This window comes from Microplitis demolitor, chromosome 1 (genome assembly GCF_026212275.2).
Source record: "Microplitis demolitor isolate Queensland-Clemson2020A chromosome 1, iyMicDemo2.1a, whole genome shotgun sequence".
Lineage (NCBI taxonomy): Eukaryota > Metazoa > Arthropoda > Insecta > Hymenoptera > Braconidae > Microplitis > Microplitis demolitor.
In genome coordinates, this window is record NC_068545.1 from 9,356,817 (window position 1) to 9,375,536 (window position 18,720).

The window sequence follows — 18,720 nt, forward strand, 5'->3', positions numbered from 1 at the left end:
TAACTTAACTAATTATTTCGTGACCGCCACATCACCCCCCTACCAGTGAATGAGTTCACGAAAACCCACTCTGAAGACGGTCTGGGAAGCGGACCCGTCTCCCTGTTCTCGTGCGCCACGCGTCGTCCCTGGGCTGCGGTTGGGTAGGCGGCTGGTTGTAGCTATGTTCGGCACTGGTTGATGCTGATGGCTCGGCTGCTGGAGGAATAGCCAATATCGGTTGGCTTGGAACTGGATCAATCGGTTCCGGTGTACCCAGATCCGGATAGTCCAGCTGCGGATGATCTGGAGACGCTGGAGGTGCTTCCTCTGGCTCGCCTGGAGGATTCACCATCACGAACGCCGGTTTCAGGCGGTCGATGGAGACGGTGACGTCGTGATCCCGGATGCGCACCACAAACGTCCGCTCCTTGCGGCTGACCACCTTGAAGGGTCCCTCGTACGGGCACTGCAACGGCGCCTTGGGCCCGTCGTGCCGGACGAACACCTGTTCAGTGGTAGCAAGGTCTTTAAAAACGAAAGTTTTCTTACCACCGTGCCGTGAGCCGGGAGCTGGGCGTAGACTGGTGAATTGCCGTCGCAGTTCCTTGACGAATTCCGCTGCGTTCTCGTTCTCCCCGTATCTTGATTGTGACACCAGGAACTCGCCAGGAATACGCAGTGGCTGACCGTACACCATCTCTGCTGCCGATGCTTGAAGGTCTTCCTTCCACGCTGTTCGAATGCCGAGCAGTACTGTTGGTAACACTTCTGTCCATCGCTCGTCTTCGTGGCACTTTATGGCGGCTTTTAGCTGCCGATGAAATCGCTCCACCATGCCGTTGGCTGCCGGATGGTACGCCGTTGTCCGAAAATGATTTGTGCCTGTCACGTGGTTGAGCTGTTTAAACAAGTGTGCCTCGAACTGTCTCCCTTGGTCCGTGGTTACTCGCAATGGTGTACCAAATCGTGAGATCCACGTATCGTAAAATGCACGGGCCACAGTTGGCGCTTCTTGATCTTCTAGGGGTACAGCTTCAGCCCAACGCGTAAACCTGTCTACCATCGTCAGGCAGTATCTGCAACCTTCGGAAGTGGGCATTATGACTATGTCAATATGAACATGTTCAAACCTTGTTGATGGTGGAGCAAATGTTCCGATCGGCGCGGATACGTGGCGTGACACCTTCGAGCGTTGACATTGAATGCACTGGCGGGCCCATTCCTTACAATCTGCTTTTATCGACGGCCAGACGTAACGTTGTGTTATGAGTTTGACCGTGGCGTTGGCCTCTGGGTGAGAGAGCCGGTGCACCGCGTTGAATGCGACCTTCCTAAATGGCTTAGTAATGAATGGCCGTGCTGTTGGCGTTGATACGTCGCAAAATACCGGGACGTCTGTACCTGGAATCAACAGTTGTTTAATTTGCAATGACGTGTTACCTTGCTGCAACTCCCGAAGTTCCTCGTCCTGCTCTTGGGATTCGGCAAGTGCTGGGTAGTCGATGGTGGCTTCCAACTCTTCGACCCGTGACAACGCGTCAGCGACGACGTTGTCCTGCCCAGCGATATGGCGAATATCAGTTGAAAACTGGCTGATGAAATCAAGGTGGCGAAACTGGCGAGGTGAACACTGGCTGGACTTCTTCTTGAGAGCAAAGGTAATCGGCTTGTGATCTGTGAAGATCGTAAATTGCCTAGCTTCAATCATGTGCCTGAAATGTTTTACAGATAAGTATATCGCCAGGAGTTCACGGTCGTACGCTCCATATTTCTGCTCGGTTGGACTCAGTTTCTTGGAGAAAAAATCAAGTGGCTGCCAGTGGCCATTGACTTTCTGCTGGAGTGCTGCGCCGACAGCGAAGTCGGATGCGTCGGAAAATATTGCTAGAGGTGCGTCTCTTTTAGGGTGTGCGAGCAAGGTAGCCTCCGCGAGGCTGTCCTTACACGCATCAAAAGCTTTGATGGCTTCCGGAGTCCAAGGAACTGGTGCGTTGCCCTTGACGTTGCCTTGGAGTAAATTGTTCAGTGGTGCTTGGACTGCGGCTGCTTTAGGTATAAACCTGCGGTAAAAATTTATCATACCTAGGAATCCTCGGAGCTTCTTCACGGTATCTGGCAGCTTGAAGGACCTTATTGCCTCCACCTTCTCCGGGAGCGGCTGCGTACCTGCGCCGGATACTAAATATCCGAGAAATTCTATCTGCGGCTGTCCAAAAACGCACTTACTTGGATTTATTACCAGTCCATATTGTTTCAGTCGCTCGCACACTACTCGTAGATGTCCCATGTGCTCATCGAGTGATGCTGAAGCTATCAAGATGTCGTCGATATACGCATACACAAAGTCCAGACCCTGCAGTACCTCGTCTATGAAGCGCTGGAAGGTCTGTGCTGCGTTTCGGAGTCCGAAGGTCATGAACGGGAACTCAAAGAGTCCAAACGGCGTGATGATGGCCGTTTTCGGGATGTCTTCCTCCGCCACTGGTATCTGCGTGTAGGCCCTGGTGCAGTCGATCTTTGAAAAGATACTCTTTCCGTCTAGATGTTGGGCGAAATCCTGGATGTGGCGTACCCCATACTTGTCTGGGTACGTACGGACATTCAATCCTCGATAATCGCCACATGCTCGCCACTCGTCGTCGCCTTTCTTGGGCACCATGTGCAGTGGTGAAGCCCACGATCCTTTGCCGGGACGTGCAAGACCTAGACGCAGCATCGCGTTGAACTCCCTCTTGGCCGCTCTGAGCCTGTCTGGAGCGAGTCGCCGTGGCTTCTGAGCGACTGGTGGACCTGGTGAAGTGATGATGTAATGTTTTGTATTATGTTTTACCTGCTGGGGGGCGCCTTCAGGGCGCGTAATCTCCGGGAACTCTCGCAGCAGCTCGTGAAAGGGTGATGAACCGCTGATCGTCTTGATGCTCGGGTCGCCGCACTCTGTTATCTTCCCCTTGAAGGTAAGCAGGGTGGTTGAATCAATCAGCTGACCTTTCTGCAGGTCTGGCAAGAGTCCGTAGTGAGCCAGGAAATCAGCGCCGAGGATGGGCTTGGAGACGTCGGCGATGACGAACCTCCAAGTAAATTCGCGTCTTAGTCCGAGATTAAGTGAAAGTGTCGCAAATCCATACGTTGCGATCGGCGTGCCGTTAGCTGCAGAAAGCTCGTAACTGGACTTTACGTGCGGGCCACGGAGACGCTGTCGCGGGAACACACAGAGATCTGCTCCCGTGTCCACCAGAAACTGCACTTTCGATGTTCGATCCCAGACAAATAGACGGCGTGATTTCATAGGGCAATGGTCGTCTGCCGTCATTAACGACCTCCCATCAGGTTTCCCGGCGACATGCTACACGGCAGCGTACACTTGGTGGCCTTGCTTTGGAACCTCCAGTGATACCAGCATACTCCTTCTGGACGTGGACCTTGCGATCTCGAGCGAGACCTGGATCTCGAGTGATTCCGGCGCTGCTGCTGTCCTGGCGGCTGCTGACCCTCCTGCGAACGCGACAACCTGACTGACGCAACCTCTTGGCGCAGCATCGAGACCTCCTGCTGGAAAGATATGCATAACTTCTTTACCTCCTCCGCTAACGAGTTGTCTGGGCTCGCTGCCGCTCCACGTGCTGCCTCTGCGATAGTAGGTCGAATCGGCAAATACTCAATCGCTGCATCGGCTACCTCGGCCGCTTTCTCCAGTGACTGGTCCTTAACGGTTACGAGGATTGGCTGCAGAGCTCTGGGAAGTCGCCCTTGCCATAACGTGCGCACTGTCGACTCCGACATGTTTTTACCTGCAAGATGCTGGAGCCGGCGGAGAAACTGCGACGGTTTCTGATCACCCATTTCCTCGCTTTCTAGCAGCCGGCGCGTCCTTTGGTCCTCCGTCGCTCCCATTCGCTTCAGGATCTCAGTTTTAAATGTTGTGTATGGAGTGTCCCCAGGCTCCGCAACGATCAAATCACGCGCTTCTGCTACGACGTCTGCGGGTAACTTGGGTAACATCATCGAGTACTTGGTCTTTTCCGCGGTTATCCGTGACATTGCGAACACCGCCTCTGCCATCGCGAACCATACCTCGAGGTCTTTCGTCCTACACTCTGGCAACTGCGGTGAAAAAGTTGCTACTTCTGGGGTTTTCTCGGCGTCTGGCGTTGGACACATTTTGACGAATAATATGCACGGAAAGAAAAAAAAAAAACCCCAACGGAAAATGAAATCACTCAAAAATAAAATACATAAATATTGTCGCTCGCGCGCTCTCACTCGATATTACCCGCACACCACGTCACTGCTTGCCCGTCGATGGCTAACTACCCGATAATAATTAAAAAAAAAAAAAACGAAAAACACTCAATGACGTTAGAAAAACAAAAAAAGAAAATATACCGCACTCTGATCACTGTTTGTCTTCACGGGGTCACCACTTTAGTGAGGAAGGGAGCAGTATATTGGTTCCTTTTAAATAAAACGATTTGAAATACACTTAACAATTTTATTCGACGATAGTCACCCGGAGTGTGATGCTCAAGACGGGGAGTTAGGTCGAAGTGTCTGATGGAGAAAGGGCCCTTCGGTATCAGGGCTCTGATATTCGTAGGAGTACCGAAGGGTAGTAGTGGGAGCAAAAACAAACCCCGAAGATTTGCGGAAGTTGTCGAAAGAACGTCTTCGGAAAAAAGAAAATATATCGATAGAGGTAGAGCGCGGCAACAAACGCAAACGATGACGTCAGTGGGCCCCGCAGTCGCTGGCCGGGCGACCGTGGGTCCCTAATCCGTTTGGGTTTATTGCTCGACAGCAGCAAGAAGTCGTAAAAATTAGGAAAACGTAAAAAAAAGAAAGGTAGAACAGCTGCTAGGAAAAACCCATGGGTTCGGGAAAACCCATGGGTCGGAGGGAAAAACCACTCCGGGTTACAATATTTACAAATGTTTACTACTTAATCCTACTTGACTAAATTTCTTAACAAACTTAAAAGTACTTTACAACAATGGTTCCTAAGTCTACTGTGAAATAAATGCTAAAAAATATTACTCGTACTTTAACGCTAGACTATTTTTAATACTTTAAAATATAAATAAATTTAAATATAAAATAATGAGAAAAAAACTGCAATTAATAATTATTAACTTAACTAATTATTTCGTGACCGCCACAAAATTAATCTCATTATGAATCAACTAAACGTTATATTGAAAAATGTTCCCTAATAATTTTTTTTTAAAATAGTATGTACTTTTAACAACTTTGGTGTACTATAAAGAAGGTAGAGAGGATTGAAAGTCAGTGAAAGGGTTGAGAGCAAAAGAGTGACAGTAAAGCACACTCATCGCTTCGCGATTGAGGTGTACAACTAAAAATGCTTTTGAAAAGTTGTGGTTCCCGGCCTTTTTTATGTAGGATTAAGCAATTTAAATATCTAATGACTAATAATAAATAAAGACATTAATGTATAGATGAATTATAAATAATAAAATAAGTAATGAACATAATAGTGAAGTATTGTATAGATATAAGACATAAAGTTAGAGAAAAACAGATGTTTAGTAGGTCATAAGATAGTATTTCTTTATATCGTCAATCGGAAGTTGACACGCGTGGTCGTTTGGTCTTTGGTTTTGCCTCTGAGTCAGTTCGTATACTCAACTATATACATATGTTTATATCTATTACAACTACACACATTCATATGTACATATAAATGTAAATAAATAATAATGTTTAGTAGTAGTGTTGACATATTGAGTAAGACAAAAACAAAAGCAAGTATAGGAAGAGACTAGAAAAACTGATTGCGCAAGTAAACTGCTTGGTCTATATACATTTAGTCGTCATGAAGCTCAACCACAAAGCGACAAGCTGTCTGCGACGTTATTATCGAACATTTAAACATCGTTACACTCTGGCACTAGCACACACCAACACTACCACTATTATAGAATAAGTTATCTACGTTGAGTATATTTATTATTTAAATATATAATATATTTACGACAATAATTTTATTTTATTTTTTTGTGTCTGTCTCTACGCAATGGTATTGTTATTGTTTATTATGTATATATCTGTATATATTTTTTTGTTAGACTATATTAATAAATTCCCTTCGAGTGGTGTCGATACTTTACGATCCTTTCGCGACTTAACTTTTTGACGATCGTAAATTTTTTCGTTAAACGATCGAATAAGAAGGATCGCTTTATATACATTCAAACTCAACGCTTCACATATATTTATGTGTGTGTGTATGTGTATATAGGTGCTTCATGTTATTTACTACATATATGTATATATATAAATATATATGTATATATATAAATATATATATATATATATATATATATATTTGGTTAGAGTTTAATACAAAACTCGATCTTGAACAGTATGGAAGGTATAATATTATAGAGTACTGTCACGTGTGCGACGATCGCATTCTACAGTCCATTTGGAATCTAATGTTGCACTGATAACGATCTCGCTGTAATTGAGACCCGAATAGGAACCCAGCATAGTTTCACTACAGGGTGACTGATGTTATATGTATAAAGAAATTAAGGGAGATGAGAGATTAAAATATCGATTCAAATCCAGAAGAGAAATTTACATTTTTACTTTTTTTTTCTGTTTAATTATGTGAGTTATGAGGTAAATAAAAATTTGAATGTTCAGACGTTAGATTTCGTAATGTATCGTTATCACAAATCACTTTGTCGTTAAAATTATTTTTTTAGTAAAGTATTTTTAAATTCAATTTAGAAAAAAAAAGTTTTTTTCATTTAGGGTAAATAATTATTGAAATGACAATTTTGAAATTTATTTCTTATGTAGATTTTTAAGTAAAATATATATATTGGACAAGGCCAAAAAAATTGACTATTTATTTTTTTTTTTTTTAATTATCTTGAAAATATTATTTGAAGTCAATATTGGTGAAGTCAAAATGAAATTCTTGTTTTTTTCGCTGTATATAGATTTAATTGTTTCGGGTTAATTGAAAAATTGGATCTTTTTATCGATGAGAATTTCTATTTTATTGAGAAAATTACTACAAATTTCAGAAAATTATAATATATTATAATTTATTCGCATTAAGTAGCTGTCTTCTTTAGGAGATGGCATTTTCACTGTTTTTAAATCGTTTAAGTAATAAAAATCGTGTTATTTTCTTATTGTCAATTATATATTTTTGCTCGAATATAAATTTGTGTACATCATCAATCGACCCAAAAAATTAAAACTACAGCGAAAAAAGAAGAATTTTGTTTTGACATCAACTTTAACCTTGATTAACTTTCAAAGGAGTGAATTCAGCCAAAAATGTTGAGAGACTTTTCTTATAGAACATTTAATTTCTTTAAAACTATCTATTGATTTTCTTCCAGATATTGTTTTTTATATGGTTTTACAAAATTCCAAAGTTGAAAGATCAAATTTTAAAATCATACCAACGTTAAAAGCATGATTATAAGGAAACGGTTCATACGATTACAAATTTCGATCATACCTTTTTTTGTAGAGCATTCAATTTCCTTCAAGAAATGTTGATAAGTCAATTCCGTATACCTCGATGGTTTGGTAGTTATGAGACATAAGCCCGGTCAGTAAAAAAATTCAAAAATATTAATATTAACTGCTCAAATTTTTACAATAATTTTTTTTTTGTCATCCCAAATAATATTTTCGATATACTTAAAAAAATAAAGAATAGTCGATTTTTTTGGCCCAGTCTTATGTATATACATCAAATGTATATATATAGATATATATAAAATGTGTGTATTGTGTTAAAAACCATTAGTCATCTAAAGCCGCATACAGTCGTGTCATTCGTTTTCTGGTTTTCTGTCTTGTCTTGTGGACACAGTGATCGGAATGAGATTGCCGTTAATTTTGTTATGAATACATATTTAAATATATATATATATATATATATATATATATATATATATATATAAATAGGTTTATAGATATGCGTACGTAATGTGTAACATGTATGTACATGTGTGTGCTCTTTATATTAGATACGTTTATAGATTGAATGGAGGTAGAAATAGCCAAGTCATATGATATGAGATTGGATCTTGTATAAATAGATAGCTCATTGCTAAACGATTAATCTAATCGCATCATGGCTGATTAATGATATAGAAAGTTGTCGTAAAAATGAATTTTACGATTGTTTTCTGTGGTAATTTATTATATTATTATTAAGGCTTGTTGTTAATTTATTGATAATAAAATTATTGCGGTTTTGTAATTTTGTTATTTACGAAATATTATACTTTATTTATATTTTTTCGTTTGTCTAAATGATGGATAATTGTCGTTAAGTCATTTTTGTCTAGGATAAAAATAAAAAGTAATCTATGTAATCACTGCTAAGTAGATGTTTTTTATGCTTTAAATGAGGCTGAAATAAATGGATAAGTATACTATGGTTGCATTATTGTAAAAATTTATGTCATGGTTTATTTTATATATTTTAAAATAGTTTGTTTTTTTAAGAAATTTTTTATTTCAATTCATTTTATAAAATACTATAGTATTTATTCATTTCTTTTTTTTTTTTAATTTAATTTGTAATTTTTGTGTCTCTTAATCTGTTTACGTAAAAAGTTTAAATCAAGTCTTCAATGGAGATGATTAAAATTTAGTTAATCAATGAATAAATAAGAGTGCCAAATTTTATACATGTAAAATATTGAAAATATATATTTCAAAATTTTTTTTAAATGTTTACCATTATTCGAAATCAATATAACAAAAAAAAATTCAATTTTAACAACTCAATACTTGACGATCGATAATCAAAAAAGATGAAATAAAAAATTACACAATAGTCAGAAGCACTATGGTCAAAAGCACAATCTTGTCAGTTAAAGCAAAACCAAAAGGTTTGTTGCGTCAGGTCCGAGTGGATCTACTCGTAAATCTTTACATGATTTCAACAATAACTTTTCAAGCAATACCAATTACTCAATAGACTTAAAATATATGTATCTAAGAAAAGTATCTATTATTTAGTTATACATCTGGAGGTTAGGAGTGAAGTAGTATAAGTCACAAAACCACATTTTTTAAACTGAAAATGGTTTTGAGCTCATAAAATTTTGCTTATTCAGAAAAAAAATATTTTTTGTCTTTAATGCTCGTTCAGTTCCAAGCCCTTCATCTATTAATAAGAAAGCTAAGAAATTTTCAGGCAATTTTTTAAATTCCATTGCGATTTTTACGTAAAAAAATATTTCTTATAAATTTTTACTGAAAAATTGTTAAAAAAAATTTTTTAAATTATGATTATCTAACTGAGTAAAGGACACGGAATTCCTTATCATTTTCTGAAATGATAATTTTTTTTTGGAGCAAGTGATCATCTTTTTTAATTCATTTTCGATCACTACTATTTGAATCTTTTACAAATAAAAATTTATTTCCCATTGAAATGACTTGAATTATTTTATGATGTTGACTGTCGGAAAATTTATCGTGATTTGATAAAAAAATATAATAACAGTAATTTTTCATCGCTATTGTCGATGCAGTCATTTTAAATTATTTGAAGCTTCAGCATCGTGATTCATTTAATTATGTGACACAATCATGAGCAATGTCATCAGCATTACCATCTTCTTTATGTTTTTTTCTTTTACTAATAAATGATAATATATTATTATAATGACGAATAGTACCTGTATATATAATTAATATAAAACAGTCTATATTTTCCATTTCAAGAAACTATTGACATATCACTCGGTGGAATAATATTACCCCACCTACTGCAATGACTTTGTTGCTAGCCAATCCTTATTGCAATTACTCTCACAATATGACGTAATTTAATTTTAATCTGTGCAATACATGTTTGTATACATCAACCTTCATGTTGTGGTTGATGCAGATTCATATTATCCAATTCAATTATATATTATACTCAGATTAAGAACAATCGAGATTCTCTTGTTCTCAGTGATTTAAGGATTTCAATTATTATTATTCGCTATTTCGAATAAACTGTGTTGCCTAGCTAGCAAAATAAAAATTCAAATGAAAAAAAAAAAGTAGCGAGTTGTGATTTATAATGTTAATTATTAAAATAATAGTATCAACCACTGTGGTAGTGAATTTAATTGAGTACAAAAAAAAATGGCAATCTCTATCTATCGGCATTCTATAAATATCTTGTCATACAATATATCTCTGATGCTTATCAATCACCTCGAAAACGCAAATAAATGTAAGTTATGAAAATTTTTTTGTCCTAATTGTACTTAGTTATGTCAAGTACACACGCAATTATTTTTCGTATATACTGAATTTATTTTTTACTTAATTATACTTGTTTCTCAAATAAGTAATTATAACTATTGTCCTAAAAATATTTCATAATGCAATTTCAAATTGCTTTTTTTTGAGCATATATGCTTTGTAACCGAGCAGCGTTGGTTTACGACGTGAGAGTGCGGCTCTCTCGCTGTCTCTGTTTGGTCTCTCTCTCTCTCTCATTACAGCCTGATTGCTAAGTTTCGCTGAGTTAGGCGCTAGACCACAAGGGATGATTTCGCGCAGCAGGTGACCGTGAATCGGTCATGTGCGCATAATCAGGTAGGGGTTAACTGAGGTTGGGGCCTAAGACGACTAGATAAAAGAAGATTCGAGCTCAAGCGATGGAGACTTAAGTTCAAGCGATCGATCGAATATCCACGCGCTGAGCTAATTAACTGTAATCTTGCCTACTTATTATATACGTTAAATTGAATTGAAATACTTTCTTTTGTGATAAATTCCTTTGTGAATATTCTGGTCCTTTTGAAATTGGTTTGAAAACCCATTAGTTAAATAATTAAGTGCGTTCTGGGAGGAGTGTTCTTCGAGTAGCGGCCCAAAGAACCTGGACAAACCTACGGGAGGCAATCCAGCATTGAGCCCAGGGTACGAGGATGAACAGAAGGCTTATTCCACCAGTACGGCGTATTAATTAAACCAGATAAGATTTTGCCAATTTATATTCAATCATATATATATATATATATATATATATATATATATTTCATGTATGACAATATTCTCTCCCTTCAACGCGATATAATTTAATATTTAATTTGTTTCCCGCGTCCAATGATCTCTGTGCGCTTCCAGTGAATTTATTCATAGTCACTGGACGCATACTTATTTTAAATGTAATTTATTTATTTATAAAAGGGGAAAATCTGTGTCCATATTTGGGACTTGGTTAAATAAATCTATTATATATATATACGGTAATTGAGTCTCTAAAATAAATTTCTTTTATGACCAGCGTTCTCTAGAATAAGTTATTTCAGCCGCGTGTCCGGTAAGAACGAGTCGACCTGAGACCTGAGAACTATTTCCCGTTAAGAACCAGCAACAAAATAATTATAATTTATATTTATATTTAATAATTTATTACTAATTAATTAATTTAATCGGGAAATTTTGTAACTGTGGTTCATGGCTACTGGACACGAAGTAGCCAGGGACAACCGTTATAGCTTACATGTATAGTGAGTACTATTATAGACAGCTTACCAATCTTATATATTTGATAGAGAAATTGCGATAAGTTTTTGTTTGTATGCTCGCCAGTGTAGTTATCAAGAAGAAATTCTAATATACATATATATATATATTAGGGTATCCCAAAGAAAAAAAAATTTTTTAGCCTCTTATGGGCTCAAGTTACTTTATATTATAATAAAAATCCTCACCAAATGTCAGCTAGATCTCTTTAAAATTGAGCTATCACAAAGGGGAGTCCCCTTTCCGATCTGAAATACATGCGAAAATTTTCAATTTTAATTTTTCATTATTAAGACTATGAAAAAAATTTTTTTTTTAAATTCCACCTGGTATCATTTCGTAGAAAATTAAATTCCCTACAAAAAAGTGCTGATGCATTATGCAAGTCAAACAAACTGAAAAAAGTAACGGGGCTTCGAAGATCGACAAAAATTTAGTTTACTCAACGTTTAATTATTTTTTATTATTTTTCATTTTTATTCTATAAAAATTTTTTTCTCCAAATTTTGACAAGCACTTTCGTGTAGGAAATTTAATTTTCTACAAAAAGTATTCAAAGCCCTGTAAATTTTTTCTCATTCATTTGAGGTATATATGATATCGAATTATTTTTGTAGAGAATTAAATTTCCTATAAGAATAAATTTTTTGACAAAATAAAAATGAAAAATAACCAAAAATAATTTAACACTGAGGAAACTAAATTTTTGTCGATCTTTGAAGTCCCGTAACTATTTTCTAGCTTGTTTGACGTACATAATGGATCAGCACTTTTTTGTAGAGAATTTAATTTCTGACGAAATTATACCAGGCGGAATTTCAAAAAGAATTTTTTCATTGTCTTAATAACGAAAACCTAAAATTAAAAATTTTCGCGTATATTTCAAATCGGAAAGTCGACCCTCCTTTTTGATAGCTCAATTTTAATGATATCTGGCTGAAATTTGGTGAGGATTTTTTTTATAATACAAAGTAACTTTTGAACTCATAAGAGGTTAAAAAAAAAATATTTGTTTTTTTTTTTTGGACACCCTTATATATATTATAGGGTGCGTCATTTCGGAGCAACATTTTTTTTTAAGTGCATGTGGAAAAAATCATAGTTCAACACAAAAAAAAAATTTTCGCACAAGAAAAAAAATTTTATGTCGATTACAAACCTAACTCATTGAAAAATTCGGTTTTCCCATTTTAATAACACAGGAAATTTTTTTTTTAGCTTTAAGTACTTCTAAATCTTCTACAAATCAATGGATCGAATAGACTAATACATATTTTTGTAGGTAGTTGAACGCTCTACGAAAAATCCGGGCGTCGGTTGGCCCTGCGGGCCAGCCCCAAAACTTCCCGCTGTTTTCGAGCTCAAGGAGCTCGAAAATCTTATTGCATGCGATTGTTTTTTTATGAGTTTTTTAAACTTTAACAAGTTACACTTTATGCTAAAGTTTAAAAGTTTAAGAATCGAAAATTATTAATGAACAAGAGGTTTTTAAATTTTAATTTCCAATTATGTTCAATAGATTAAATGTATTGAGGCAGAAATCAATGTCAATGATCGAAATTGAGATTTAAATGAGTTTTGGCTTAGGTCAGAGCAATAATATATAAAGTATCCGAGACAATGATAAATAACTGTCTTTTTTTGATTTTTTCGTTGATAATATGGTTTAAACTAAAGAACAAGTTTGATGGCATTAATATGATGATCAAAAGAGACCATAAAGAGGAAAAGTTTGAAAGATATTAGACACATTTTAGTATAGTACATTTTGATTTATCTGGAAAAAATAACATAGAATGTTATTTTTTTAACTTTTCAACGCTGATATCTTTTGAACTAATTAACCGATTTTGACGTTTGAGGTGGCAATAGACGGATTTTATTGAATTCTAGAGGTGATTAAAATTTGAAAGCGATCGATTCAGCCGTCTTGAAGATATTTGAAAAAACCGTTTTTTACCATTTCTTTCTCCAACGATATCTCTCGAACAAATTAACCGATTGAGATGGTTAAGACAGCATTCGACGCGTTTTATTGAGTACTAGAGCTGATTAGATTTTGAAGTCGATCGTATAAGTCGTTTTTGAGAAATCAATAAAAAACTAAAAAAAAAAATTTTTTTTTTTCGTAATTCGCCAATATCTTCAAGTCTAGTTGATTAAATGATATGAAATTTTTAGGAAAGTTGACAGCCAACAAGCTCTATCAATCGCTGCCTTAAACATCCAAATCGATTTCTTAGTTAAAAAGTTATAGACCATTGACACACACACCCTCACACACACACGCGCACACATACATACAGAAACTCGGAAATCTTTCTGAAAATAGTCAGAATAGCTTTCTAGAACCTCAAAACGTCGACATCTGATGAAATCTCGATTTTCGAAAATCGGGGGGAAAACAATACCTTCCCGAAATTTTTGAAAATCATCGATTTTCTAAGCGGGAAGTTGAAAATTTTCCCGTATTATTTGAATGGGAAAATCGAATTTTTCAATGAGCTAGGTCTGTAATTGACATAGAATTTTTTTTCTTGTGCGAAAATGTTTGTTTTGTGTTGAACGATGATTTTTTCCACATGTACTTAAAAAAAAAAATGTTGCTCCGAAAATGTTCTATTCTTAGTTGTACGAAATTTTTTTTAAGGGCTATAATTTAATTTAATAAAAAATACTATGGCTGAAAACAGCCCGATTCAACTGTTAGCCAAATTTCAGCCGGTTTTCATCCAAAGATTTTTATTCACGATAATTTTATTGAAAAAAAAATATATATTTTGGCCGAAAACAAACCGATTCATTTGTCGTCCATATATTGGCCAAATTTCGGCCTCTTTTAATCAAATTTTACAATTTCGGCGTGATATCGGCCAAACTAAGCTGTTTTGGCCTTTTTCCGGCCATATATTTTTACCTGGGATATGTTTGAAACCCTCTCCGAAAATCAGCTAGATAAAAATTTTTAAGAGGTCGCTTACAAATTTTGAAATCACCAAAAATAATTAAAATTTGGATTTTTTTTCCTAATTTTTTTCTTTCTCGTGGCAGTAATATTTTATATCGGTAAAATTATAAATATGCTGAAAATTTTAGCCTAGAATTTGAATAATTAAACATCGCTCAAGAATTTTGAATACTTCCGAGTACTGCCTTTTGGACATTTTCGAACGACCCTCGGATATTGATATAAAAACCTCTCAATTTTATAACCATCAATTGATATACCATAACGTATAAAAATATAACCCGAGACATAGAAAAAATTAGTTATTTATATACTTTTTATTTTTTTATTCAATTTTTAGATTTTTTTGTTACCCAGAGAGGAAAGTACGATGGGCCTAGGCTTGGTCCAGGTTTGGCCCAATTATGTAGAACCTTGGCCCAAGCTTGTAAGCCAGCCTTGACCCAATCTTGGTAGGACAATGGAATGATAACACGGGGCCCGACTTGGTTGCTAGACTTGGCCCATGCTTCGATCCCAGTCCTGGCTCATGCTTCGTTCCCAGTCCTGGCCCAGACTTTGTTACCAGACCTTGCCCATGCATCGAGAAAACGAATAAATTTAATTTAAAAAAAATGTTATTATTATTATTAACCTCATAAAATTTATGATCATTAACGTATAAGCTATCCAAAGCAGGTAATTGATGTGAAAAAAACTCGGTGAAAATTCTGCTGGGCTCCGGGCGCGAACTACCGTCCTTCTGATTGCTAGGTCCGAACGGTAACTACTGGACGAACCTATTAATGTTGAACTGATACATTCATATGATCTACTTATTAAACCATAGGTATAGCCTAACTTGGATAATCCTACCTTGGCCCAAGCCTGGGTTGCCATTGAATGGCCAAGGCTGGGTAACCTAGCCTTGGCCCAAGTCTGTCTTGTCATTGGATGGTCAAGATAGGGAAACCCAGTCTTGCCCCAAGCCCGGGTAATCATTGTAACGGCCAGGACTTACCCAATCATGAGCCAAGCATGGGCCAATGTAGGTGTGCCAAAACTAGGTTCCCCAGTGCTGAGCCAAGTAGGGCCCCGTCGTTCAACTCTGACAGCTCCTGCATGGGTATTCAAATCCTACCCAATTTTATCGTTTAAGACTGGTTAAAAATTTTAATTATTTGAAAGTACAATCTTCCAGTTCAGAAGCTGTCATTTTTTCAATAGATTAAAATAAGAAATTTGAATAAAAAAATTAATTTTTGTCATGTATGATATTTTGTGATATAATCGATTTTTAGCAAAAAGTTAAAAAAAAAATTTCTCTGAAAAATTATTTTTATTTTATATAATTACTTAAAAATAAAAAATCTATACTATCCATAATCAAGTAGTACTTATTCTTTATATAATACAACAATAAAAAATAATTAGCAACAATTTTTCAAAAATTAATTTTCAATTTATTATAATCTGCTGTTTCTTCTAAGCAATAAAATAAAACTAAAAAGAACTTTATTAGAGATAATTTTTTTTTTTTTTTTTTTTTTTTTGTGTACAAACGTTAGTATCTCATAGATATTTTATTACTATCGCAATAAAAAGTATATAAAATTAACAAAAAATTCTTACAATTGTTGTGGAGTAAAAAAAAAAAGGAGTGTATTTTATTAGTAATAATTAAGACTAATTTATGTATCGTAAACTTAATAATAGTAATAACTAAATAAGTGTAATGTAATGTATAAAGATATATAAAACATATTATTTTCCAAGTGAAAGAAAACAAGTCACGAGAATTGATTAGTACAAAAAATAAATAATTGAACGGTGGCTTGTTAATTTCTATCAGTAGACAAGTTACGCGGTTATACTAGTACACACGCGTAAGTACAATGACTGAGATAATTTTAAATGTATTTTATACAATAAATATATGAATGTATGTGTAGATAAACTTGAAAGTTAATGTGTAGGAGTGTTGAGAGTTTTAGTACTTGAGTGTTGTTGCGTTGCATCACATCATTCGCGAGTAAACCGCCGGTGTTAGACAAGACGACGCCAAACAACACCGACTCACACTACACTGCTGTATGTGATGTCCAATACCTAGACAATTGTACATTAATCTCTACTACTACTATTATATTATACAATACAACATAGGTACAGTGTTATTTGTATGAGTTCAGTATGCTAGCCACGCAATGTCATGCACTACTTACAATTTATTTTTTATTATATTATTTAATTATTGTTTTTACTTTTTTTTTATTGTTTATAATTATCGGGTTACTAAAATTCTATCTTTATTTCGAAAGTCAATAGATCATTTATTATTAGTTTGGATAATTTTTTTTTTTAATATTCAGAGTACTTTTGTATAGTAATCAAAACAATGTGTTCTCAGAAAATATCATCGATAAAAATCGAAGTATGCAATTCATTAATTTTTTGTTTTTAGTTTAGAGTTATAGGGAAGGATGGGACAAGACATATCTCCTCTTAGCCAGCTATTACTTTTTGTAGCTTTCAACCACCAAATCAGGTTACTTTTGTCCTATTTCGAACGAATTCATGGACATTTTATCTAAGTTTAAAAAAAAAATTTTCCTAAGGCATGACGCACCCCAAAAAATGATAAAAAAAATTTGTTTTTTGGTTTTGTAAAATTGTTTACAACGTTAAGAATGTAGTTTTTCTTTTTCTTGACAACTACAATTACTTTTATATTACTCAAGAAGAATTTTTTAAGGCGTAATTAATCATTCCCCACTCAGGGAAAATGATTAAGATCTGAACAGATATAATTATATCTGATCAGATAAAATTAAACCTCGGCAGATATATTTATATCTGATCAGGGCTAATATTTAGACATAATCAGATCTCATTGTATCTGGCCAACCACCGTTTATATCCGGTCAGCTCTAATCAGATATAATTAGATCTAGGCTAGATACAATGTCAGACATGAATATATTTAGTCTGATCTGCGTATACCTCATAAGATCTAATCAGATATAACTATATCTAAACTAAATACAACATTTGGCATAATTGGATTTCATTATATCTGCTCAGATATAATTATGTATACGTCTTATTTTTATAGAAAAATGTTTAAATATGGTCAGATTTGCCTCTGCGTATATCTAGTAAGATCTGATCAGATCTAACTACATCTGAATTAAATACATTTTAAATAATCAGATCTCATTGTATCTGCTCAGATATAATCAGGTATACATTGTATTATTAATGAAAATTCATCATATTCTAATTATTTACACTCCCGCGATCACATATACCCGACTAGAAAAAAATTTGTAAGACCTATTGAGATCCAATTGGGTTCCCGATTGGGAACCTAACGTTGGGTTGTAACGCATAGCCCAAGATGATTCCAATCGGGTCATCCTTATTGGGTCCCAATTGGATATACCCAACTGTTTCTCAATTAGGCACACTTCACAGGGTTCAATTGGGTACACCCTACAGAAACATTAGGCTAACCCAACAAAATCCCACTAAAATACCAAAATAAATAAAATTTCCTTAAATAAATTTTTTATTTAAATCCTCTCATTCTAGTACAATTTTTTTTTATTTATTCAATTTTCGTTATTACTATTAATTTATAATAGTGTTAGCTAACAAAAAAAATTAATTATCTCACAAATTCTCACTTTGCACGAGACACGATTTTTATAACCTATATTCACTATACTAGCACTTTAATATTATTTTGATTACTTACATTGCACTGCACTAGCACTTTCTTTATTATTAATTATATCAATTATAATGAACGGTATTGTTACTGTAAAGATGTCAAAAAATTACGCATTGATGAGTTACTTAGAACGTTTTCCAATGCGAAAATCACGTGTATATGAGTTTTTGTCCACTATTTATTTGTTTTATGCGCGGACCTGTCTGAGCTTGTCTACGCTTGAATTAGAGTCACAAGATTTTGTCGCCACGTCCATCACTGGTGTTAACATACACGACTATTCGATTTTTATATTTACATATAATAATATATAAGCATATGAAAGTTAGTACATATTTTATATGGATTATTTTTCCCTTAAATTTTTAGTTTTTTTTTTTTAAGTTTGTAATTAAATTTATAATCTGCAAGAGATTAAAAGTACGTTTTACTAGTGTTAAGGTTTTTTTCTTTATTATTAAAGTTTAATCAGTTTTTTTTTCGTTTTTATGTTAAAATACAGAATAAAACGTAAATA

At 35.1% G+C, this 18,720-nt stretch overlaps 1 protein-coding gene across 1 annotated transcript; it reads right to left on the reverse strand.

Moving 5' to 3' along the window:
• Positions 1-3,291: 3,291 nt before the first annotated feature.
• On the reverse strand, positions 3,292-4,140 carry LOC128668190 (uncharacterized). Its single transcript, XM_053740520.1, has one exon. It carries the CDS (start codon positions 4,138-4,140, stop codon positions 3,292-3,294), a length of 849 nt encoding a protein of 282 aa, XP_053596495.1.
• Between the last annotated feature and the right edge of the window lie 14,580 nt (positions 4,141-18,720).

Coding starts and splice junctions, on each gene's coding strand:
- LOC128668190 (XM_053740520.1), bottom strand. CDS start 4,140: ATGTGTCCAACGCCAGACGCCGAGAAAACCCCAGAAGTAGCAACTTTT.